At 42.2% G+C, this 25,382-nt stretch overlaps 1 protein-coding gene and 1 long non-coding RNA gene across 4 annotated transcripts in view; both read left to right on the top strand.

The window, feature by feature from the left end:
* Positions 1-25,382, top strand: part of MACROD2 (mono-ADP ribosylhydrolase 2) — a 1,866,240-nt gene that overhangs the window by 1,381,775 nt on the left and 459,083 nt on the right. For all 3 annotated transcript variants that reach the window (XM_032461806.1, XM_032461805.1, XM_032461804.1), the window contains exon 8: positions 111-184. In XM_032461806.1, coding sequence (XP_032317697.1) covers positions 111-184 — 74 coding nt within the window. The remainder of the gene's footprint in view (positions 1-110; positions 185-25,382) is intronic.
* On the top strand, positions 6,644-25,263 carry LOC116657920. Its single transcript, XR_004313094.1, has 4 exons — positions 6,644-6,654; positions 9,699-9,706; positions 10,838-10,842; positions 24,269-25,263. It is a non-coding gene; the product is annotated as an uncharacterized LOC116657920 (long non-coding RNA).

Raw genomic sequence — 25,382 nt, 5'->3', positions numbered from 1 at the left:
GGTTAATTTGAATACTGTTTACATAAGAAAAATCCAGTATCATACCATGATTGACTTCTCTATCACCTTTGCCTTCTTTTAAAATTTGTTTTGTTCTGCTCTTCACTTAGGTTTTCCAAATGAGCCTGCTGCGATCATTGCCCTGAGCACCATTAAGGAATGGCTGGAGAAGAATCAGCACGAGGTAGGGGAATAGCACAGTCAGTGAACATTCAAGATGCTCATTTGATCCTCAATTTCAAAACAGAAGATACATTTCATTCATAAATTTCAAGTAGACCTAGTCATTGAGCCACAGCTGTAATTCATTGGCTGAAGGGACTATGTTGATTGTTGCTGGTGGTGAAGGTGGGAAAAATTATCAGATTCATTGATTGATTGGTTTTGGTGGTGAAGGTGGGCAAAATGATCAGATTTGTTAAACCATGACTTAGTTTTTACATCTTTAGATAAGATGGACTTGTGTGTAAAAGAGAGAACAGAGTAGATTTCATTAAGATTAAGATTAAGGGATCGTCTTGTGCATCGTCTTGTGCTGTTGTCCTTAAAGAGTTATCCTTGTTGACGAGATGCCTGGTGTATGGTCATTTTTTTTCCATAACCTAAGATCTCTCTCTATAACTAATCACTTCTATAAAGCAACTTCTGAGCGTCATATTGGAATGGGCTTTGATAATAGTAAATCGTCATGTTTGGGATTTTTTATGAGACTAAATGCTTCTGTCAGATTATTCATCGTGCTTTCTATTCTACTAATTTACTAAGATCTTTGGCATATATTTAGTGATGAACAGGAGGATCAAGTAAAAAAAGCAACATGATAAGTAGAGACACTTTAGAGTCTCAGATCTCAGAGGTTTAGCAATTGACATATTGAAACAGCAAATAGTTTTCACCGAACGCACAGTATTGTGCTTTTTTTTTCTGCTTTTGTTTTTCTCCTTATACACTCACATGAGTGCCATAAAGCATTTTTTCCACAGCCCATGAATCTAGCTTTCTCCTTGGGTAGGAGATGGATTTCTTTGGAAGTGTTTGGGTATGGAAGCAAACTATGGGAGTTTCCACATGAGAGATCGCTCTTGGTGCTTCTGTCTGTTTAAAGAAACAGCAGTGTCATTGTTTTTTTTTTTGCTAATAATTTTTTTTTTACTGTAATTTCAACATTTTTTAAACAAATATGAACATTGTTCATCTCAAGTAGAAGTCAAGATCCCTTGGCCAAACATACACATTCTGGTGCTTGTTCTTTCTTTTCCTTTTTGAATGGTGTACATATGACACCTTCAATTTAGAGGACAACTTTAGTAACCTCAAAGAAGCAGAATTAAAAAAGTAAATAAAATAGCCAGTTTACAAACGTGTTCTTTGACGTGTCTTATTTTCACAACAGTCTTACTGACCATCAAGGATAGGTATTGTTATCTTCATCTTGAATCAAACAGCTCAAGACTTTGGGGTTTCAGAGCTGAGAGTCTGACTGCCCTCTCCTGATCTAACAGCCGTTCCTCCCTGGACCACTCCTGCGGCCAGGGAGAGGGCTTCAATCCCTTTGAAAGCTGGTAGCCTTCAAAGTATCCCCTGGTCATAGTAAGGGCTCCTGTGAACCATCTGCTTAGCAAAAATGTAGAGTGTTTCATGAACTAAAAATTGATAAGTGAGCCAGTGTATTGGTGTAAATCCATCATTTCCACTAAAATAGTAATCCAAGGATATTTCCCACTGATGGAGGTTCACATGTGCTGTCTCGGCATGTGACCGAACTACCCACGTCCACACGACACCTCAAGGAAGTGATGATGGATGGCAAACGTGCTGGTAACATTTCCGACTCATTGACGAATTCTTCTGATGGGTTCTCTCTAGTTAAACTATCCAGAAAGTTATTTTTCATAGATATTTGCTAGCTTAGTGTTTCCTACTTAATGTTTTTTGTAGCTTAGTGTTTCCTACTTAATGTTTTTTGGCTCTGATCTCTTTACTAGCCTACTCTGTCTTTGAGCCCATTCATTTGCTTTCATATCATTTTCTTGCTCATTTCTTGGGCCCACTGTAGAAAATTTAGTTAATTTGGATTGAGAAACAAAGCTTAGTTATTGCCATTGCAACTTTAAACATAGCCTGTGTTAATTCTCTTTCAGCAGGCTTCCTATTTAAATACACATGGTCTGAAAAAGTTAATTTGAACAAGTCAGATTTTACCTAATAAATGAATTATAAGTGTTAGGACATAGATAAAAGCTGTACCAACTGATTCTCTAACACTATTTTGATTTATTTTTTGCTCTGTTAAAAACCTAGGTTAAGAATTTATTCAGTTGTCTCCTTATTGCAGTATGCTTTTGATGTCCTGATTGTTTATGCTAAGTATTCATTAATTCACTCCCTTGATAAATATTTATTGCATCCCACTAAGCACCAGACACTTTTCTAATCCTAGAGACTGAACACTGAAAAACAAAATATTTTCCTTAGGATGTTCATAGTCTAGGAAAAGAGAAATACAAATTTAAAAATTAAATAAAATAGCCCGAAGAGTACCAAGTAAAACAAGGTGACTGGAGAGAGAGTTACTGAGGGATGTGGTTTCAGATAATGTAGAGATTGTTCTGAGGACCTAATCACGGAACTAAGATTTGTGTGATGGGAAGGAGTGAGCCAAGACACACAGAGGGCTGGAGGAAGGACAGTGCACACAGAGGGACCGGCAAGAGGAAAACCCTGAGGGGAGAATGAGTTGACTGTTGGCCAGCAATGGTGAGAGACAGTGGGGTTGGAACACAAAGACAATAGAATAGCACAGATAAATTTGGACAGATAGGCAGGGGTCAGAGTATAGAGTATTGTGGTTTCATGGAGAAACATGGATTTTTATTCTATGTCTATTAATGGGAAGTTGTTGAAGGTTTGGGGCAGGGAGTGGCATGACCACATTTACAGTTTTCCCCCCAGTTTGCTTGTTTGTTTATTGATGTATAGTCAGTTACAATGTATCAGTTTCTGGTGTACAGCACAATGTCCCAGTCATACATATATATACATATATTCATTTTCATATTTTTTGATTAAAGATTATTACAAAATATTGAATATTGTTCCCTCTGCTATACAGAAGAAATTTGTTCTTTTAATCTATTTTATATATAGTGGCTATCATTTGCAAATCTCAAACTACCAAATGTATCCCTTCCCACTTCCTTTCCCTCATTAATCATAGATTGTTTACTATGTCTGTGAGTCTGTTTCTGTTTGGTAGATGAGTTCATTAGTGTCCTCTTTTTAACTTTTTTTAGATTCCACATATGAATGATATCATTTTCTCTCTTTCTGGCTTACTTCACTTAGAATGACAATATCCAGTTCCATCCATGTTGCTGCAAATGGCATTATTTTATTCTTTTTCATGGCTGAGTAGTATTCCATTGTATAAATATGCCACAACTTCTTTATCCAGTCATCTGTCGTTGGGCATTTAGGTTGCTTCCATGGCTATTGTATATAGTGCTGCATTCATCTTTAAAATAACCAAAGTCTGGTGCCGCTTGGAGAAGGAACTAGAAAGATGTCAGAGTAGAAAGGGGAAGACTGACTAGGAGGCTTCCCTAGTAAATCCAGGCAAGGGTTGAGTGTTCTCTAGAAGGCCTAATGGAACATGAGGCCCCAGCATCAGGTTTAGAAATGATTTTTTCAGAACCATAGTTGATTTGATTCTGCTTAATGACACAAATCACCCATTTCCATGTCCAGAAAGGCCTGACAGGAGTCCCTGGGCCCAGGGGATGGAACTGGAGCAAACACGTCTGGTCATCCACCGGCTGCTCTTTCATTTGCCGAGTCTGAGCTGTGAGGGTGATGTTGTCAGCACATATTTAAGGGGCTCGGGGACTTGCAGGAGCCCAGCTGAGCAAATAGGACATTTGGCTCCCATCACAGAGGCGCTAGTGAAAAAGACGGAGTGGCATTTTAATTAAAAAAAAAAAAAGGAGACTCCTCAAGGGAATTGTATTAGGGCACAAACATGGCCTATCAGAATTAAAAATACAAGGACTTCTGATTGAAAAATTGAAACAAAAGAGAATAGAATATCCACTAAATGAAAGAGAATATTCACTACTGAGAATTGAGGTATTGCTCTGTGAAGACCAGAGAGATGAATTAAACACTAAACAGAAATACAAAGACGTGGAAATCATGCCTAAAGAGACCAAGTGTGTACCAGAGACCCAGGGATCAGACACAAGGCGGGCGAGGAATGGAGGTGGACCCACTGGCATTTTCAGCTAAATGAAGAATTAAGATCTTCTGAGTTCAGAAAATCAAAAGAGTATCAGTTTGCTGTAAAAAATTGACAGCATATGACATGATAACCTTTCTGTAAGTGCCTGTTTTTCTCAAGTAGAAACTTTATTAAAGAGACAAGGGAGCAAAATAAGAGGTCGTCATGGAAATGAGCAGCGGAAATGTGACCCAGACTCCTGACTCGGGGTGGCGGCTCCATGTTATCATCTGCAGTTTTCATGCATTCCTCATTTTTTATGCCTTCTAAAAATACCGTTCCTTGTGAAATAGTGATTTCTTTACTCCATGGCTCTGAGGCATCCCTTTAAGATTTGGAAGTTAGCCCAAGCAGTGTTTCCACGGGGCCTGTTCTGTTGTTCCAACTTACGGACTCATGTGACATCTGGCTATTGGTCTCTGGAGCAGTGTATATGTTAGTCATTTTTTCCATGGAAAGTAGAAGAATAGGATGCCTTTGACTTTTAAAAGCTACGAATGGCTTGACACCCTGAGATCTTTTCCGGTTCCGGAGGTCAAGTTCAGTGACTTCAAATACCCTGAGGGAGCAACCGTCCTGCAGCTCAGAACACTTGTGGTCAAGTCTTGCAGGAAGTCATCTTAAGGGGTAAGGCATCTAAGATGAAGATTCTGAGCTGGAAGATGGCTGAATTTCCTGGGCACTTTGAAATGTGGAAACCCTAGGGTACCAGTCAGGCCTCGGTGTAGTGGGACACAACCCTGCCCCCACCCCTCTGCCAATTAAAGCAGCAGATGGACGGCAGCAGCACTGCATTCTGGGAGCTCTAACTGAAGCTGTGGCCATGGGCAGCTGTTCAGAAGGGAGGTTGTGGTCCACCTGAGACCAGACCCAGCTGCATCTCCGCAATGTCTGAGGATGGCGTTTCCCAGAAACCTTCCCCATCCAATCACTGTATGGGGATCGCCTCATCTCCCCTCACCTGCCCACAGACCCCCTCCTCCACAAGCAGACCCCTTTCTCTGGGGTGGGAACAATTCAATGGATGAATCTCTGGTTTATCTTTTTTTTAAAAATATATTTTTATTGAAGTATAGTCAGTTTACAGTGTTGTGTCAATTTCTGGTGTACAGCAAAATGCTTCAGTCATATAGAAACATACATATATTTGTTTTCATATTCTTTTTCACCATAAGTTACTACAAGATATAGAATATGGCTCCCTGTGCTATACAGTATAAACTTGTTGTTTATCTATTTTATATATATTAATTAGTATCTGCAAATCTCGGACTCCCAATTTATCCTTTCCAAGGTCCTTGGTGGGCACCTGACTTGACTGGGATATCATTGGCAGGGAAGGACCCCAGAGCTGCGTTTTCAAAACCCAAATCAGTTTTCTTCTGTGTAGGAGGAAGGTGGAAATTTTTTTCTCATAGCAGGCAGAGTTTGGACCTTTGCCTAACATAAAATATTTTTGAACTGTGCTTTTAGCACAAACAGATTGTTGTTCAAAATGTTAAGTATCACCTACATGTCATTTAAACTGTTTACTCTGTGCCTCCTGAGGGAAGTGCGACACCTGAGGTACTACTGTTTGTCACTTTAGGTAGCGCATCTACAGGTGTGGCAGGACAGCCCGAGATGCTGTGTGCAGGTGGCCGTGTGGCACCAAGACAGATGCCAGCTCTGCAACTTGTTGCAAGCCAAGGTCCCAGACCCTCCCCAGTGCTGTCTAAGCCGAAGGTCAACTGACAGCCACCAGAGAACAGGACTAGTTTTGGGCTCATCATTGGCATCATTTAGAAGTGAAGATACTGGTTTCCAGTTTCACGGTCATCCTCAGCTGCTTTCCAACAGTCAGACACACAGTCCCCAGAGTATTAAGAAGGGTGAGCAGGCACCTCTCTCCCAGAGCGCAGACTTGGGAATCCATTGAGGAAATGCAGGTCCAGCCTCCCGAAGGGTCCTCTGCTGTGCGCAGGCCAACTTGACAAGATCAGGGGCGTGGCCACGTGGTTCCTCCTCACTGATCACAGAGGAACCATCCCACTGTAGCTTCTGGTGCCAAGACTATTTTTTCCTCTTCTTGGCAGAGGTCTTTGAACATATGCAGTGTTGAGGATTGTTTGTCACTTTTATTTCAGAATCACATTATGAATCACAAAAAAAAAACCAAAAAACACAACAGTATGGGGCCTGCCTTATGTCACTGACACAAAACACCTTAGGATCTTTGTGGTTCTTAATAGGGGGTCTTGAAGGAAACATGGAATGATGCTTACATTTCTGATGGGAAAATTATATCCTTCACCCCAAGTTTCAGTTTTTGTGGAAGATTCTTCACAGAAATGCAAAACGATGCACCATCCTTCGATTCTGCAGAAGTCAGAGGTGTGGTTCACACTCAGAGACCCAGGAGGAGGGGACGAGGTGCTCAGTGTTCTCTCAGGGGGACATCTTCTTAGGTCTAGAAACATCATTCCAGTATCTGTGCCCACCTTAGTTTTTGAAGTAATAGAAGCTTAAAAGATGTGTGTCTGGAAAAAGAAATTCCACCTTAAAATCTTCACATTCTGTGTAGGAATGTGGTTATGGTAATAATCATCATCACCCTAATATGCTGCTGTAAAAATGTATCCTTTGACTAGCCCAAGCATGATCTGCAGGTGGAAACCATGATGGTCCTCCGCTGCGATGTAATTGAAGAAAATTATTCCCAGACTTTGCCCACATGCCGTGTTCCTTCTGCTTGTCAAGAACCCTGATGACTTGCAAACAGTTTGTTTTCTCTCTCCCTCCATCTTTCTTTCTTCCTTCCTTCCTCTCTCCCTTCCCCTTCTCGCCTCTCCCTTTCTCCCTCCTCCTCTTTCCTCCCTTCCCACTTTCCCTCCCTTTCTTACACACACACACACACACACACACACACACATTCTCTCTCACGTACTTGCTCTCTTTCATACATATAATTCTCCTCTATTCTCAGACTGTCTTCGTTGGGGTTTGTGACAGGCAGTGACATTGGTGGGCAGAAGTGAGTTTTATCTCTTCCTCGTGTGATTCTAAATATGCATCATTAGAGGAAAAGCCACACCTCCAGGAAGCTCCTGCCTTTGTTGGTGGGAGGGAGGGTTCACATGCTATAGATGGCTCCCCATTCAACCTTGCCAAGTGGGCATGTCCACTCACCTCTCCATCCTCATCTGCTTTAGCGTCTGTTCTCAACAGGCACCTCCAAGTTCCTGCAGCCAGAAAGTAGAGCCCATCGCTGATGCTTCCGAGCTTCATGAATCCTGTTTCCATCAATGAGATGCATAATAAATGAAATAATATACATTTTCCTGCTTTAGTTAGTGAGACCACTGCCAGGTAGCCAGTGTGCCTAGGGTGGCAGGGCTTTAATCGGACACTTTAAGCATTGAAGTGAGGATGCTAAAGCACCCTTTCCCCTAGTCTTACTCTGTATGGAGAACTTTTTAAAAGTCTGATTTTTTTTTTCCTTCTAGCAGGGGACATCTGTATAACCAAGGCCCCAGTGTGCTCCAGTGACATCCTTCTATATTTCCAGATAGTTTAGGAGCTGATTTCTGTGCTGAAAGATAAATAACACATGTCCTCTTCTGCCCATCGTCCATAACCCAGCACAGTGTCCATTATGCCCCCATTACTTTTAGATAAATAGGATGCAGTGTAGAGAAAATATGAAAATATATTGTCTTGGGTAGGGGGAGATGCTGTTTAAATAGGAAATATATATGCACTGCCACTTGGTCTAGGGGTTCTAGAAAGCGGTCTAGGAGATGTGGAGGAGGAATGTGAAGTAGCTAAAGGAGGGAAGCCAGGGTTTTCCTGGCTCCCGATGTGTCTGGAGCACATACTGTTACGTATTTCTGTAAAACCTTCTGTTCCATCTTCACAAAACTCTCCTCAAGGTTGGTGTTTTAATCTTTAATTTTGCAGATGTAGCCGCTGAGCTTCAGGGAAAAGGAAACCCCTAAGATCAGCTGGTTGGACACTTTCATGTCCTGCAACCTGCTGTGCCCAATGGCAGCTACTTCAGAATACCCGAACTCTGTCACTCAAAGTGCACATGTGGGCAAGGGCCCCAAATAGGCGGATTAGAGTCATTTCCTGGGACTTTTTTTTTTTTGCAAACTGGAGTTAGAAAGGAAAATTGGTGGATGGAGCAGAAACAGATGGGGCCCAGGAGTGGCAGTGGCCACGTTCCCTGCCATCTTTTTTTTTTTTTTTTTTTTAAGGGAGGGGGTGGTTCTGTTCTAGAAGGATATTTTGCTGAAGAGGTCACTGATTATTGGGCAGTCAGCAGAGTCAAAGAGCCCATTTTTCTGACTTGAATGAAGACTCAAAACTGAGGCAAAATGTTGGTATATTTTAGCAAAACCGAATGACTTCCACTTTTAGTATTAACAACTTAAGCTAATAGTTCTCAACTAGAGAAAAATGAACGTTGAGAATCATTTGGAGGTTTTCCCTCCAAAACTGCATATTTTAAATAGTTTATTCTACCCCTTTTATAGAATCCCTGTTCTGTTGAACCACTGCTTTCAGTGGAATTATTCCACGTCTTTCCAGTGTGTTGGGTTAAATAAAAAGATGTACAGTCACTGTTCTCAATAGTGAAGTAAGAGCTCTTTTAAAAACTCAGTCTTTCAATACTTACTTTTGTGCAGGGGGCAAATCATAGCTTGTTTGTTTCTGATGGCTGTGTCTTCCTCTTTTTTCACTGTAACCTGGCAATAAGAAATGTGCAAGTTTTAATGGAAGGCAGTACTGGATGGAAACCAAGAATAAGTAGCATGAAACAGGTGAAGGAGAAATACTCTCTAGTTAGCATTTTAGGGCACAGTTCTTAAAAAGGGAGGAAGAGGTTTGCTCAAATGACACAAGCAGAATGTTCCTAGAACTGGGATTTGTGTTTTTGAAAGAAGATGGATCTCTTTGCAGAGTATAGCTAGGAAGTCCGTGAGACCATAGGACAATGTCAAAGCCTGCAGGATTGTATCAAGGAGGTCACCATGTAAGAGGGCCTCCTCTCCTCTTTCATGCAGCCAAAATGGGACTTATGGCTCCTGGGAAGCTGGATGGGAGGAGACAAGGTGCATTTCACCACTGGTGATTATTATCCTAAAGAGGGAGGCTTGGTATGAGAATTAGAACATAGGATTTAAACTCAGAAAATTTGGGTTCTAATCCAGATTAATCTACTCTCTTGTATAACCTTGGGCAATTAACTCCATCTCTCTGTACCGTACTCCTGATCTGTAAAATGGGGGACGTGGCCCGTGTCTCTTCCAGCTCCAGATCCATCACCACTGGTGGTGTCTTCTGGAGCAGCCCCACTGATGCTGCCACAGTCATGTCTCTGTCCATGTCACTGTGGTACAATCAGACCAATAGAAAGCTTTGTCTCAGATTCTCCAAGCTCTTCAGGTGACACACCAGAGATCATGCATCATTTGCGTATGCTGACTGGATGCCTTTAAGATGATTCTTAACTTCCATACAAGTGTATCTTTAGAGTCAGGAGTAATAACCTTGACCCGCTTAATGTGGGAGAAGAGGCCACTATGTTGCTTTTCCCTGATCTGGGTTAGATGGTGCTGTCAAAGTAGACAACCTTTAAAACTCCTTATGACATTAGATGTGCTGATGATCCAAATGATGTGACATTATTATAAATAGAAAATAAACCTCTGGGCACGTGGTTGGATCTACATCTGATACAGGGATAAAAATGACACGGAGAGGTCCTGCTGAGGGGTGTTCTACAGCCATTTTCGAAAGCTGGAAGCATGTGCCTTCCTGTGCTAGGTACAGAGGGCAGGAAATCTTGTGCCTTGTTCCCCACCTTAACTGAATATGGTTCATGTGCTGCCATGATTGAATGGGAAGTCAGCAATCCTGCCACTGCCACGCAGCTCAGCTCAGGGAAGAACAAAAAAAGTACTTTTACATTCTAGTGAAGTTAAATGATTTGCCTGTGAGAAGCGGAGTTCTCAGCCAGAACTCTGTTTCAGATGGAAGCCATGACCAGAGCTGTACTCATCTCCTTGCTTCTCCTAACACATTTGGACGTAGAGGTGGCCTCTATGAAAACCACACCTCCTTTGATGCTGACACTGCTACTCATCATGGTAAGACACATGAGTAGGTCTGGCAAAGCCATCATTTCTCCAATGTCTTGGCTCTTCAGCCAAAAACATACTAGAAGAAACTTCACAAGAGGATGGACCTATGGATGTACAGTATCAGCTTAATTAGGGTAAAAGCTGGATTGGAGGATTTGGATTATGAGCCCAAGGATAGAAGGACTTGCTGACATGCCACCTCTCAATCACATCAAGTTCTCATTTCTATTCAAGGACTCCTTAGAAGTCCAATCTCATGGAAGCCTGAGGGTAGACAAGTAAGCCTGAGGGTAGACAAGTAAGCTGTCCTCAGTTCACATCAGGGAGCTTCAGGCTTTGAATGAGGAGACTATTGATTTGCATGAAGCAGGAAATAGGAGAATGTTGGGGGATTTACATTTCCCCAAACTTGTGGTGAATCCAAGCCACTAAGAACTGGTCAGAATGAAGGGTTCGCATCTTTGATCCTGAGTTTGAAGTCCCCAGGTAAGGAAGGTGGATCCTGAACTACTGATCTTAAGCTTGGTTCTGCAGCAAGGGTTGTAACCATGTGGCATGTGACCTGCTGGGCACCGGGGAAGTGATGTCCTACGGGGAGGAGGTGCCCGTACATACAGCTTCTGCTATGTGTACTCTTTAAAAGACAGATGTAAGAAGAGAGAGATTTTTAAATGATGCAATTTATTTTCACTTTCACAATAAACCTTTGCATGAGATGAGACGTATGAATCCACTTTTCTTCCAGTTGGTGCGGATCCTCGTATATTTCTTAGCTTTCTTTCTCCATTTCTGTAATGCTAGTACATAAAGGCTTTTCGTTGCTGTTGCTTCTCTGACATTGCTCCTAATTATTAGCCAAAAACTTCATCTTCCACTCAATGGGGACTTAAAAAACTCAAGCAATCTCTCCTAAAGCTAGAGGAAAAATGGGCTTTGTTGAATTTATTGAGAGATATGTCAGTTTCTAACTTAGGACCTTCCTAAAGGAGTTGAAAGACTAATTTTGCTCATATGAAATTTTCACTTTGTATGCTGACTTTAGAGCCTGAACAAGGCATAGGAATAATTCAACTGCATTTATTTTTCAACATAAATGTTGGCTGTTTCTAGCCAGCAGATCCTTCCTTAGCCTGAGCTATTTTTCCTGCCTGGTTATCCACTAAAGCATTCCCCTAATGACCCAGGCACTGCCAAGCTTGTCAGTAAGGCACTGACCTAGGAATAAGGATATTCCAGGAGATGCTATAATCACTCCAGACCATTCTTCATCTATAAAATAAGATGAAAATCACCTGGGGAATTGATTAATTCAGATACCAGAACTATACCCTAGCTCTACTGCATTGACATGTCTGGGAGGACAGCAGCCTATGTTTTTTAAAAATGTCTCCAGCTGGTGGTTGAGAATGATTAGACCAGTCACTCTGAAGGCTCTTTTCCAGCTAGAACATACTAAGGTTCAAGCACCTATTTATTCTCTTCAATGTGAGAAAGGATCTGCTGAGAACTGTGAGGGTAGACCCCCATCTCTCAACCAGCATCCAACTGTCCTTCTAACAAGGCATTAGAAGCTTTGGTGGGAATGTCCTGTCTAGAAGGCACTGGACTGGCCACCATAGCCTTGGTGCTGATGAGCACTTGTTTCTTTGGTCCTATAATCCCCTTGACATGGGTTGACAAATAAACAATTTTGATCATGTCTGTATATAGCACGTCGCCTCAACTCACATTATATTTCCATGGGGTTTGCTAGTCAGCTGTCTGGGACACCCTATACATCGTAGGGGCTTTTTCTCTCTTTTAGAAAGCATTTTCATATATTTCCAATATCCTGTTTCTGGTAATCATTGTCTCTGGGATGCGCTCTTATGTCTCCATGCGTGAAATATATGTAATAAATAAGTGAAAGTCATCAGCATATACAACTGAATCATTATTTGAGTAACAATTATAGTCAGATTGCAAAAGAAAGCCAGCTGGTCTGTCTCTTGCATCTTTATTACATTGGTTCCTGAAAAACCTTTTGAGAATAAAGTGCTGAGTCACGTGAAGCAAATGGGGCCACCATTTAGCACTGCTGCAAGAGATGGTTTCTGATGGGTACCATGTTGTCCTTCATGGGAGTCTGCTGATAACACCCACCAGTAGATTGGCCCCTGGGTATGCAGACAGGAGTTACCCATGGTGCTTCCAGAATCTCCTACCACTGACAAAATTAACTTTCTTTTAAGGAATTAGAAAATAAACCACTATACTAAAATTCATTGGTGACTATACTAACCATCTAAATATCTTCCGCTGTCTGGAATTTTACTCTGAAAACAATTAGAACATGATGGGCTGTGTGTTTGATGGTCCAAAATGAGCTACGAATGACCTGGGCTCGCTTCAGTTAAGCACAGGGCAACTGAAGTAATCATCTCATATGTTTTTCCCCTGGGTTCAGTGACATCTACGGAGTTCATTTTTCTGAGAAGTTTTTCTCTTTACCAATTTAAACACAAGGGAAATAGGATCCATATGTTCCTGATTCATTTGCACTAACTCATCAAAATGTTCTCTTCCTTATAAGTTATTGGATGTCTGCAGAAGATCTTGACTGTTTTTTGTAAGTTCTTTCAAGCCTTTCTGTCTAGAGGCAGGAAATGGCCATTTGCCTGCAGTGGGTTGAACCCTGCTCCCCCCACATAGTCATGTTCCGGTCAGGAGGCAAAGGAAAAAGAAAATTCATTTCCCTGCTTCTAATACAGCCAGATAATGATTTTGCTTAGAGGATGGGGATAAATGTATACTCTGGGATGTTTTAGTAGATTTATTATTAAATGTATCATTAAAGAAATTCCATGAGATGGTTGCAGCAGGAATGGGGGTAAAGGGTTACCCCCTTTACCGTTTACCTGTGGAACTCTTCAGAGCTGTTGGTTTACCCAGAGTAGAGCCATGAACCGAATGAAATGTGGAACACCGCCAGTGTGCACAGCAGAGGTTATCTGTGTGTGTGCATGTGTGTGTGAGACACAGAGAGAGTCTGATTTAGGCAAACCCTATTTCATACTGTGTTTCATTCTTCTCTATATTGAGTTCAAGAGATCTACTGTTGGGGCTGAAAAGTAATGTGGCATACTACTCTTTTACAAATAAAAGTGAACTTTTTGGGCTACCAAAGGTAGCTGAGGATGGATTTCAAAAGCGAACCAGCTTGAGCTTGATGTTTTACTAACTATATACACAATTATATATATATATATAATCATATATAAATATATATATATATTTAATGTCACATATGTTGAAAAATCAAATGCTTCCTTTGTCTAAGCACCTCACCTGGATGATCTCATTTAATTAACACAGAAATCCTATGTGGTAGTCATTGTAATCCTTATGTTATAGATGAGGAAATTGAGACTTAGAAATATCAGGTGAAATGTCAAAAGACCACATTGTAGATAAATGGCAGAGTTGGGATTTTATCTCAGGATTCCAAGTTCTTAACCACGATCATCGAAAGCATATTTTTTTTTAACTTGATAATGAAAGTAGATTACTATTTCAGAGAGCTGTTTTCTTTTTTTTCTTCACAAATATTTATTGAATATCACATTTGGTAAATATTCCAGGGTGCAGAAAAGAAGACCAGTTATGGAGATCATACAAGGTAAAAAATGGTGGGTTCCAGTCATGACTGAAGCTCTTGTTGCAAACTCTCAAATGGTAAAGCCATAGATCAATGACAAAATATCCAGTGATTGCAGAGATCTGTTTTCAGTGCCTACATATCTCACTACAGTCTAATTGGGATCTCTTCCACCATAATTCCATGGTACCTTATAACTGTTGCTCATATGACTTATGTAGAGTTGCTTGTTAATTTTTGTGTGTGAAACCAAGACAACAGGCCCGTGGTTTGGTCACTTTTTATTTGCTTGCCCCTGGCACAGTGCCAGGCCCATACACGGTACAGGTTGGATGAAACAGTCAACAAAATGGGACTTGATTAGCCGGCCTGCAGCCGTGTCAGGGCAACAGTTCTGAGCCACGGATATTGTCATTAACGCATTAGCCAAATCTGATCAGGTGACGAGCAAGTCCAGAGAATGCTGACATCCCCCTGAGAGTAGACAGGTCTTGACAGTGGCTCCAGTTTCTCGGTGATCAGCCCTGCCTTTGTTTAGAGCACATGCTTCTGGAAATGACAGATTCCTTTATTTACTCCTGTCATGTTTGCTTGAATATTGCATTTTGGGGGAATTTTTTCCTTCACTCCTCTCTGAAACCTTAGAAAGGGTTCTTTCACAAGTATCAGGGCTTTTACTGTAATTGTGGACTTACCTGTTAGCTTTCCCAGTGACTTGAGGACAGTGTGTCATTTCACCTGTGTGCTTTTTGTGTTTGTGTTTGTTTAACACGGGGGAGGTGGGGGCTGGCAAATAGAAAGCCTGGTAAAAGCACATTGACTGAATAGTTTACATTGTTTGCTACGATGACAGAGCTAAATGTGTGCGAACCCAGTACACCTGTCTCATACAGACCTTCTTTCTCCTATCAGATTGTGAGCATGCTCAGTAGGCTTTTATCTGTATTTCAGTGGCATTCTGAATTAAGATTCAAGTCTTGATCCCTGTAACTCCACCAGATAAACACAGGGGCTGGAAACCAGCTCTTGAGTGCACAGCCTGAGCCAGGCCCCGGATGTGGCCCACCCAAGGATGGATGGCAGCGTGGTGAGGTTAGGCAGCTTTAAGCTATTGTCTACAGATGGGAAACTTATTCTAGGGACGCACTGGAGAAACTCAATTTACCTAGAAGCTCATCCTCTTGCCTGAGCCTTTGATCTGTGGATCTGTAGCTGGTGTGCACAGTGCTTAACCCCTTTTGCCTACCTGGCCTTCTGTTTCCCTGAAGAGACTCCTATGATTTTAAACCCCAGGGCACCTGGGTCTTTAGGTAACTACATTATCTTTTTTCAATCAATCTACTTTTAATTTATTTATAAATCTACCTGATAATGTCAGTGTTTCCATTTCCGGTTCTGAAGTCTGATACTATTTATAAAATGTGTATTTCCTTATAGAACCCCTTTCCAAAAGGAAAATATGTTCTTCAGAATAATGTTGGCAGTATAGATTCATGTGGAATTCTTTCCCAAGCAGCCTCATTTTCATCGATCTCACAGATACTCAGTAGCTGGTGTGTCCCCGGTTGTGTGCACGCTTGATACACAGGCAGTTGACACAGCGATCTTGTCCTTAGAATCTGGTGGGAGAGATCGCACCAACAGACAGTTGTCACATGACACTGAGGTGAGGCCAGGACAGATGGTGCTCAGAGCACTGTGGGGCACTGGGCAGAGAAAAGAGTCCAGGAAGACTCTGGGGCTTCCTGACTTATATGGGCACACAGACTGGAGCCTGCACGCCCCTGCTCAGTGCTTCCTTTCCCCTGGGAGTAAAATCCAAATGCCTCCTCGCCAACATGCCAGCTGACCCATGGTCCACAGACTTCTTAAGAGGTCTCAGGGAGTTCATGAACTTGGGGGAAAAAAATACAACTGATTTTCATTAACCTCCAACTGCAATTTAGCACTCCCTTCCATCTTGACTGTTGTCACAAACCACAGTGGTACCAGCATTTCCTGTGACTTTGTCATCAGTAGACATCAGCGATTCCGCATGCCATTAATGTGGGGGTCTCAAAACACTACTTATGCTGTGTGACTTCAAATCACTAGATCTCGTTCTAATGGGTTAGTGAAGAAGCGCATATTTTACTGTTTCAGGTAGTTGTGATCTCCATAAAATTGTTTTCTTTGTAATCTTTAATATTTACATGTATTTTACATCCGTATTCTAAGACGGATGCAGAGGCTCCACTCAACCGCTAAATGGGTCCATGTCACCAAGGAAAAGCCTCTCTGGCCCTACCCACTCTGTATCTCCCTTGCTCGCTGCCCTTCTGGCCTTCCTGGCTTTCTCTGAACACCCTCCCCCCCAAGCATGCTCATGCCTCAGGCCACTACTGCATAAATGCAGAGCTGACCAACAGCCAGGACGGACGAGAGTTTATTGGAAACAGCCTGACAGTGATGGAGGCAGTGTCCATTGGCCTTCCTGCCCTCCCATGACTCATCAGCAGGGATAAGTGTGACTCTCTTTGAAAAACAGTGAATACAATTTGAAGAATCCATTGATGACAACAGATAAACCTGAAACACGCTAAAGGAGCAGGTTGCTGAGCTGTGCCCTGTTCCCTAAACCCGCTGCCTGTTTTACCCGATAAAGATGAGCAGACATTATTTGCATCGTGTGCAGGTACAAACTGTCAGAAGTCTGGAAATGAGTACAGCTGGCGACAGACATCCTTCTCAAAGGAACCCGCAATCAAACGAGACTCCTGAGAGAACTCGTATCCCACAATTTTGGGTGCCCAAAGAACATGCTTTATGAGGGGGAAAAAAGGTAATGGGCTCATTGCTGCCAGAATGCAGTGTCCTGACACACAGTTTGAGATGTCTGAATCTGACATTTAATAGCTGAGATGAGCGTAGCCAAATACTTCTCGAGGTCAAATTCATGCAGAGTTCCTGAAAAGGTGAGAAATGGCTGAGATCTGTAATGACACAGCTGATGAGAAGACCGATGAAACAGTGGCGACAGGATAAGCCTTCAGAGTTGCTGGTGAGTGATTTGTCCCCGTGACAGCAGAGCCAACGGACAGCAGCAGAGCGCTAATTAAATACCAACCACTGAGGAAATGCCGCCAATTTCTTTTGGCTCAGGGTTGCCAATTCCGTACTTTTAAGCAGAGGCCAAATTATTTTCCAATAATTGTTCTTTTTAGACCTCAATTTTTTGCTCTCCCATTCTCTTCCTCTTTATCCGCCATCCCCAGCATGCTTGATTTGAAACCGAAGAGAAGACGAGGAAAGAAGAGAGTGGAGAAGGGACTGGAGGCGAGAGAAGGAAGGAAAGTTGACAGGAAGGGGAGAGGAGAAAGACGCCCCCTTGTGTCCGAATAACATCGTATGGGAGAGGGTCACTTCTGTTCCTTTCCAGTTTGTGGCTAATGAGGATAATATACTCTCTACATAGTAACTGCCATTTGTTAAGAACCTGTCACAGGCTTGGCATCTTAAGGGCTTTATTTGGAGTAAGAGCTAGCATTCTTTACTTACTATGTGCCGGGCGTTGTGCTAAGTGTGAAACCTCAGCCATCGCCTTTCAGAATATGGGGACTTGTTTCCTTTTCTTTTCTTTTCTTTTCTTTTCTTTCTTTTCTTTTCTTTTCTTTTCTTTTCTTTTCTTTTTTTTAAGTAAGGAAACCAAGGCAGCTAGAAAGTTAAAGTCTCACTTGAAATACACTGTCCTGTTTTAGTGTGTGAGAATTTCCGTAGAACAATTTCATGTGAGCAGTGTGTAACAGTTATAGTTTGCTAAGAAATACAATGCACACAATTTAAGGGAAACTGTTAGGTAAGCATTTTATTGAAATTAACCCTTTGCTCCAGCTGTGAAAAAGAAACGGATGGATTCTCACTCCTCAAACGAGCGCAGTGCCAAGTGGCCTCAGTTTGGAAAGCATTTAAAGTGGGCTGGAAGGATTCAGCATCCCGCAGTTAGAGAAGCTTGATCACCTCCTGTGCTCTGTCTGGCTTGCACTAGGTTGGACAGGGACGTTCTTTGGAGGCGGGGATGAAAGGCTGCAGGGATCCAGAGTAGAAATGAGGTCAGTCTCCACAATAGTTCCATTATCTGCAACACCTAGAGCTGGTCGCCAAGAGCCAACCTGCAAAGGCTTTTGAGGCAGAGTCGAAAAGGAGCCTGGAGCTGTGTGTAGCACGAGGGGGCGTTTCTGTTGGAGTTAGCAAAGTAATGAGTCGGAAAGAAACATTTCAATCGATTCCATCAAATGACATAAGGACTGGAAAAAAAAAAACCTACAGTAATAGAGTGACGAGTGATACAGGGAAGTGAATATTTCTGAAAATAGCTTGTTGACGAGGAATGACCTATTTTTGTCAGTGAACATAGATTATATTTTATGGTATAAAGAACTGTTATGAGTAAAACCCAAGTTGGGTAGGGAGTAAAGTTCTATGTGAATCTCAGGAGATGAATCTATCTTGTAATTTTGTGAAATGTTTAGTTTGGGGGAAATACCCATAGGATGTAGGCATGGAATAAAGACCTTTTGCAACATACTGGAATGATGCTTTCTGGAGTGTAGCAGAGCGCTGATGAGCCAAAGTTAATACAACAGTGGCTGCAATAACAGGGCGCTCATCCTCTTTTGTCTTTTTTGGCACCCACACTGATAACAGCAACAATGCCTAGCATGACACTGCGTGCCAGGGCAACTAACACAAATATCTTACCTGTTCTTAAGATTTAAGGTGACCCTGGAGCATCAAGATTGCCCTCTGATAACAAAGACTCACAGCTTCCATGACAGTTGAGACTGTGCAGAGGTAAGAACAGATTCAAAAGAAGAACCGAAAGGTCCCAATGGGATCAGGGCATCCAAGGTTCTCTCTGGCACCACTGGAAAACATGCGAACACCTCCCACACTGTATCCCTGAAAAAGGCCCAACACGTGTGTGTGAAAAAGCAACTCAGGGCTTACAGACTGTCTCAGATAGAGTTGCTTCTCTTTAGTTTCTCAAAAAATACCCTACCCTGGGACTTAACAGCATCCACGTGCCCGTCTTCCCCCTCATTCTTGGTGATGAGCTCGGAAGGCTTGCCAGGAGCCCAGCAGAGATCTCCCCAGGGTCCTCACGTGGAGCCACTACGCCAGCTCCAGCCAGACTTTCATCCCGTTCCTCACCAGATACGTTCAACAGCAAGTAGGTGTGTAAACCACAGTGGAGGGACGGCAAGAAAAAATACAGTTAGACGGGTCTCCTGACTGTGGTCTCCACGGACAGGTCTGTGGGTTTTCTCTTGAGTGACTTGTACTGATGGTGTCAGCGCTTCTGCAGCAGAGAACAGGCTGAATTTGATCCATGAACTTGAAGCTGGAGGTGAGGAATTGTGAATCTCCAAGAACAATGAAAAGTACTCTTAAGAGTTAGTGGTTTTCTTTTCTGTTTGCCTTCCTGCTTCTCAGTGAACAAGGCAGGGATTTCCGTGAATAATAAAGGTATTCCGGAAATGTAGAACTAGAGACTGGTTGACTGTAGTTAATTGGCAGAGTATTGTGTTCTCATAAATTCGGCCTGAGGCCTCTGTGAGTGGATTTAAAACTTCTGAGAAGAAATAAAATATACAGCCCTTTGCGAGGAAGTTGTTTTAAGCTTGGAGCTTTTGTGTGTTAGTGACTGGAGTTGGATAAGTATTAACTTGATGATTTTTTTTTGTTTTTTGGGGGGAATGCTAAAATAATGGACATGATCAGATTTTCTGGTGGATTTCCATAAAGTGCTATTGGAGCCAGGGGACAGAATATATTTTAAGTTGTATACAAATGAAAATGATAAGATGACACAAATTCTCTTTCTGCCGACTCTTGGGTAGTCTGTCTACCTTGTTACAACCTCAAATCCAAATTATTGATGAAAAACCCAGTAGTATACATAATTTGATAGGCTAATTGCAGGATTTTAAAGAAACTAACAAAGCCTAAAAATAAACAGCCTTCTTCTGTAAATAGTGATAACAATGAATAAATGGAGATTTTCTTTGGAGAGTAGTCTGTACTGAATTTTAAATGATGGTTGTGGGAGCCAAGTGAATTCCTAGGCAGCTCATAAGTATGATTTTATTTGGCCTTGGCTTTGGGCCATAGGACCTTCAGTGGGAAAAAGAACACCAGGACGAGGTCAGAAGTGTTACTAACTGAAGATCTCTGGGTATTAGTTTGTCCATCTTTGAAGGGAGGAAGACAGTAGGTGATCAACAAGGCAGATAAGAGTATTAGTGAGCAGAGTCGGGAATCGGGGTAGGCAAGCGATGGGGGCTAGGATGCACCACTTAAGGAGGCGACTCCCAGAGGCCAGCTCTGCAGTTGGGTGGCTCCCAGGGTGAGCCCCTCCCTAGGCTCTGTACCCTGGATGCCTCCCTCCCCCAATTCTAGCCCTGGCACTGTTAAACACATAGTGCACAGAAAGCCCTACAAAATGCCTGGGTCATATTGAGTCTCAAAAAATGTTCTTCCCCATTTTAATGCTGTCTGCCTCCTGAATGTCTTTTGAGAGTTACATAGGAGAAAGTACGTGAACGTGCTTGTAAAGTGCTAAATCACGACTGTAGTTAGTAGTTATGCTGCTGCTCTCCTTAGAACAGATATGTGTGTGGATATGTATGTATATATATAATAGAGATTATAGTTCGTGAAGAATTTAAATGATCTAATGTGTATTAATTAGCATGTTGCAAATAATCCTTTAAGCTAGATTTGAAATTATTTGAGTGCAAAATAGAGATGCACTTCTGAATAGGGGTGGTATCCTCTTGCCGTGTTTAATTTGACTACCAGCCCAGCAGCATGAAGATGCAATCACTTTATACCAGGAAAATGGATGGGGTTGGAAAAAAAAATCAGGACTGAACATTATTTCAGGCTTGGAGAGTGTAGTCTGCCTGCTGGTAACTGGCACTGCCTGCCCGGTGGATGGAGGGGGGACATTTGGACAGTTGCAGTTTAGCTTAGGGAAGAGAGGTGAGAGGTGGTTGACGAGACTGGCATTCTTACCACCCAAACATAAATCCATTTGGGTGAGAGCCTTAATAAAAATCAACCATCTATGGGCTGGCCTTAGGCACCCTTTGAAGAGTTCTTAAAGAACTAACTTCATATGAATTGAAAGCTAAATTTATTCAGAGCAAAGAAACATTTTTGCTGAGGAAACAATGTTGCCAAGTATTTCATCACATAAGTGGCGGCAGATAATTTGGGTTGAGTTTAAACACAATGTACTTTTCTAAAGTAAATCTGCAAAGAAAAGCTGAATAATTAGAGTTATCTTAGTTTTGGAAATTTTATATCCTAAAGTTGTATACAAGTTCAGGCAGTTAAGAATGCTATCGGAAGAGATCTGTCTGGGTCAGACAAAGGGCTGAATTGGGTACACCTGGCTGTGGTCTTCCTTCAGTGTATGGCATGTATGTCTGTGTAACACAGAACTCCGCTCGGGCTGTGCTGCAGTCGTTAGCATATTGGAGATATAGGACATTTTGATGAGACACTAATAATTGTTTTCTTGGGACTGTTCATTTTACATATACAAGCACACTCAGATTTCTGTTATAGTTTAGAATAAATTGGACAGTGAAAAGCTGCCCATGTGTCTGTAATACACTGTGGAGGAGGTTTATTTCATTATTTCTCCATGGAAAGTGGTTTCTGTAATTAGAATAACACTAAATAAGTTCATTTATGTCATTTTTTAGATTCCACATATCAGTGATATCATAAGATATTTGTCTTTCTCTGACTTACTTCAGTTAGTATGATGATCTCTAGGTCTATCCATGTTGCTGCAAATGGCATTATTTTATTCTTTTTTATGGCTTGGTGGAACTTATTTACAAAACAGAAAGAGACTCCCAGACATAGAAAACAACTTATGGTTACCAAAGAGGAAAGAGAAGGAGGGATAAATTTGGGGTTTGGGATTAGCAGATACAAATATATAAAGTAGATAAATAACAAGGTCCTACTATATAGCACAGGGAACTATGTTCAGTAGCTTACAGTAACCTCTAATGAAAAAGAATATGAAAAAGAATGTGTGTATATGTATGACCTAATCACTGTGCTATACACCAGAAACTAACACAACAATGTAAATCGACTATACTTCAATTTAAAAAGAAAGACTAATAGTAGCTACCGTGGACTAAGCACTCATGATGTGCGAGGCCCTATTCCAGGTTCTTTAGGTCCCAACATTTTTCAGATCTAGGAACTAAGGCACAGCTAAGAAGCATGCTCAAGTTAGTAAATATCACTTCTGTATACTCTGAACCCAGCAGCCTCAGCCTTGGCTCACATTCACCCTGATACAATAACTTTGAAATCCTCTGTATGTGTGCACATGCATGTTTGCTTTTGAAGAACAGTGAAGAGATTCTACCTTGAATAGAAGGTGTTTGTATTGAGATCTTGCCTGTCTTGTTGAGTATTAAAGTTGAGGAGGGCGACAGAGGTCAAAGAGCCAGGCTTGCCAGTCTCTGAGATTAGACGCTTCTCCCTGGGGAAGGTTTCTAGGCCAGGGCTCTCGAAATCCAGCCCTTCCAGGGGCCAAGGCAGACCACGTCAGTGAGTGAGGTAAGCTGAGCAGTGTCTCCTCTGAACTTAAGCTTCTCTTTGACACAGCTCCAGGTGCTCACTGCCATGAAGGGTTATCCAGGATGGCCTCATTGTCTAATTTTTCTGCAGAAAACAGGCATTGAGATTTTTTAAAAATCCAATTTTCAAATATGAACAACTAATTTTAAAACTTCTAAAAATATAGTGCAAACCAACCCAAGCATATCTATGGGCCAGATACGGCTCATGGGTGTTCATTTCCTGATATTCTCTGTTCTGGGTGAATGATGGGTCAACTACAAGAGGAGTTTGTTTCTTGTTCTTTCTTTAAGATGGAAGGGCTTCTTTAGGGGAAACTCTAGGGCAATCTAGTAGGAAGACACTTCTTGTCCACTGTGTCCTTATAGCCCTGCATGCTTTCTGCTCAAGACAGGCTACCTCTTTGCACTATGCAACATGGCGAGCACTGGCTGCACATGGCTATTTAAATTAAAGTTAAACAGAACTGAAACTGTAATTGCTCACTTGCATTGACCGCATTTCAAGCGCTCAATAACCGCGTGTGGCTAGCAGCTCCCGCACTGAAGCAAGTAGAACAGACAGCCCCATCATTACAGAACATTCTGTCGAGCGGTCTGGCTCTCGATTCTTAGAATCTGGCAGCCCAAGCTATGTTGTGATATCAGACTAAGTGATGTAAGAGGATGCCCGCGTGATGATTTGAGTAAAACGGAATGGCCTGCTTTCTCAGAATCTCTTTTCTGATCTATTTGCCTCTGTGATTGGAATTTCCACCGTTTCCACCGGCTTCAATGGTAGGACAATGGTTGTTTCTTGAGAAGGAGTGTTAGTGGCATTAAGTCATTGCAGTGACCTTTGCATTAAAGTCACCTGAGGAAATTTTTAAAAACCCAAGTATTTAGGCTCTACCTCATGTCTACTTTACCACTACTTCTGCGGAGTTGGGGCAAGGCATGTCTGGCCCTTAGGATGTCCCTCAGTGATCCTGATGGAGGCCTCTGGTTAAGCGTCACTCCAGTAGTGCAAACCAAGTTTGCTAGGTCATTCCAGCCTTGGGAATACTCAAAGGCCTGAATCATAATCAAATGGTATCTTGGCTAAAGTCTGCCTTTAGTTTGTGAGACTTCTGCATCACTAGATTCCTTGGTGGCCATTTATGCTGCTACCTTAGTAGAGCGAATTCCAGGAAATCAAGGAAATCTAAGAGTAGTTATCCATCTCAATAGAAGGAGGGCATTTTTTCAAGACTGACTGATCTTTCATTTTTTCTTTCACACCTTCTGCTGTCTCACAGCTCTTTGGAGATTCCCCCAAAGTTAACATGTGCTACACTGAGACAACAGGTGCTAGACTGGAAATAGTTATTAGTGGAGCACAACTGGGAATGGGTCCATCTCTGACCATGGACCTCGCCATGTACTTCCCAGTCCCTCCAAGGAAGCCACAGCTTCTTTAAAAATGGGACACTGGGAGACCTGTTTGTTTTCCCAGTGTTCCAGGGTGCTGGACTACATTAGCATGGATTGGGTGTTGGGTGGTCTTGCTGGCACTCTGCACAGAGGAAAGGAGACATGGGTTGAAATAAAGAAGCTCTGAATAAGGACACAGAGTGTCCAGCTGCAGAGAGTGAGAAGGACCAGGTGACAGCAGGCAGGAGGAACCTAGGGAGGAAAGTTGGTGAAGGCTCCTATGAGCATTCCTGTGGCTGACTCTTAATGTCCTGGCCTATGGCTCCAAGGAAGCGTGATGTGCAGGCCATGTTAATATTCACGTGATGACCAGCGGCCCTTGTGAATTCACATCAGCTTTGTCAAAAGGCTGCTCAAAGCAGGCCCACAGCCCTATTCTATCGGTAGTTTTCACTTAACACAGTGCCTCTCAAACTTTGTCACACTCCAGAGAAACTTCCCGATGCTCAGGTTGTCATATTCCAACTAAATCAATGTTTAGGGCTGGGAGCCAGGCATCAGTAGTTTTAACGATACTAGGTGATTCTGATGTTCTTCAAAGCTTGGGAGCCACTGACTTAAAACCACAATCATCACCAGAAGATGACTGTTACAGGGGCCTCCAGCTGTTGCTCAACAGTTCATGTCCTCTAATTCAAATTATTTTAACATCTATGACCACCAAGGGGACTCCTTGTGCATGCAGGACAGAGGCTAAGTCTTCTCTTTGTACTGTATAGGAAAGTTTAATGCTTCTCTGGATGTGGAACAGGCAGAACAGATCTTTTTGAGTGACTAGTGTTCCAGAATCAGGAAAACTCCAATTTCTATCCGGGGCATCCAGAGGCTCTTATGAAAATGATGCTTAACTTCTCTCAGCCTGGGAGTCTCCATGTGTAATTGGTCATGAGGGTTCAAGGACATAATGTGGTTGTCAAACATCTCATGCAGATGAAGATGTCTTGAAGAACTTGTTTAATATACCCAGACCCACACCTGGAGACCTTGATTCAGTAAGGAAGGGTGGAGCTGTGGATCAGTATGTTTAACCCACTCCCCAAGTGACTCCAATGTGCTCAAAGGCTGCGAACCACTAAACTGAGACACATAAAGTATTCTGAATGTGTAGGTGTTATTTCCTTTTCTGCCCCTCAATTGCTGTGAATAGCCTTTCCATCTGGCTAGGGGTTAATTGTGCTCTAAGACAGAATTGTCTGGACATAGGGAGAATGTATAAAATAATTCCTCATCTCAGA

Source organism: Camelus ferus, chromosome 19 (genome assembly GCF_009834535.1).
Source record: "Camelus ferus isolate YT-003-E chromosome 19, BCGSAC_Cfer_1.0, whole genome shotgun sequence".
Taxonomy (NCBI): domain Eukaryota; kingdom Metazoa; phylum Chordata; class Mammalia; order Artiodactyla; family Camelidae; genus Camelus; species Camelus ferus.
The sequence above is the reverse complement of the archived record's forward strand: the minus strand, read 5'-3'. Positions and strand labels throughout refer to the sequence as shown.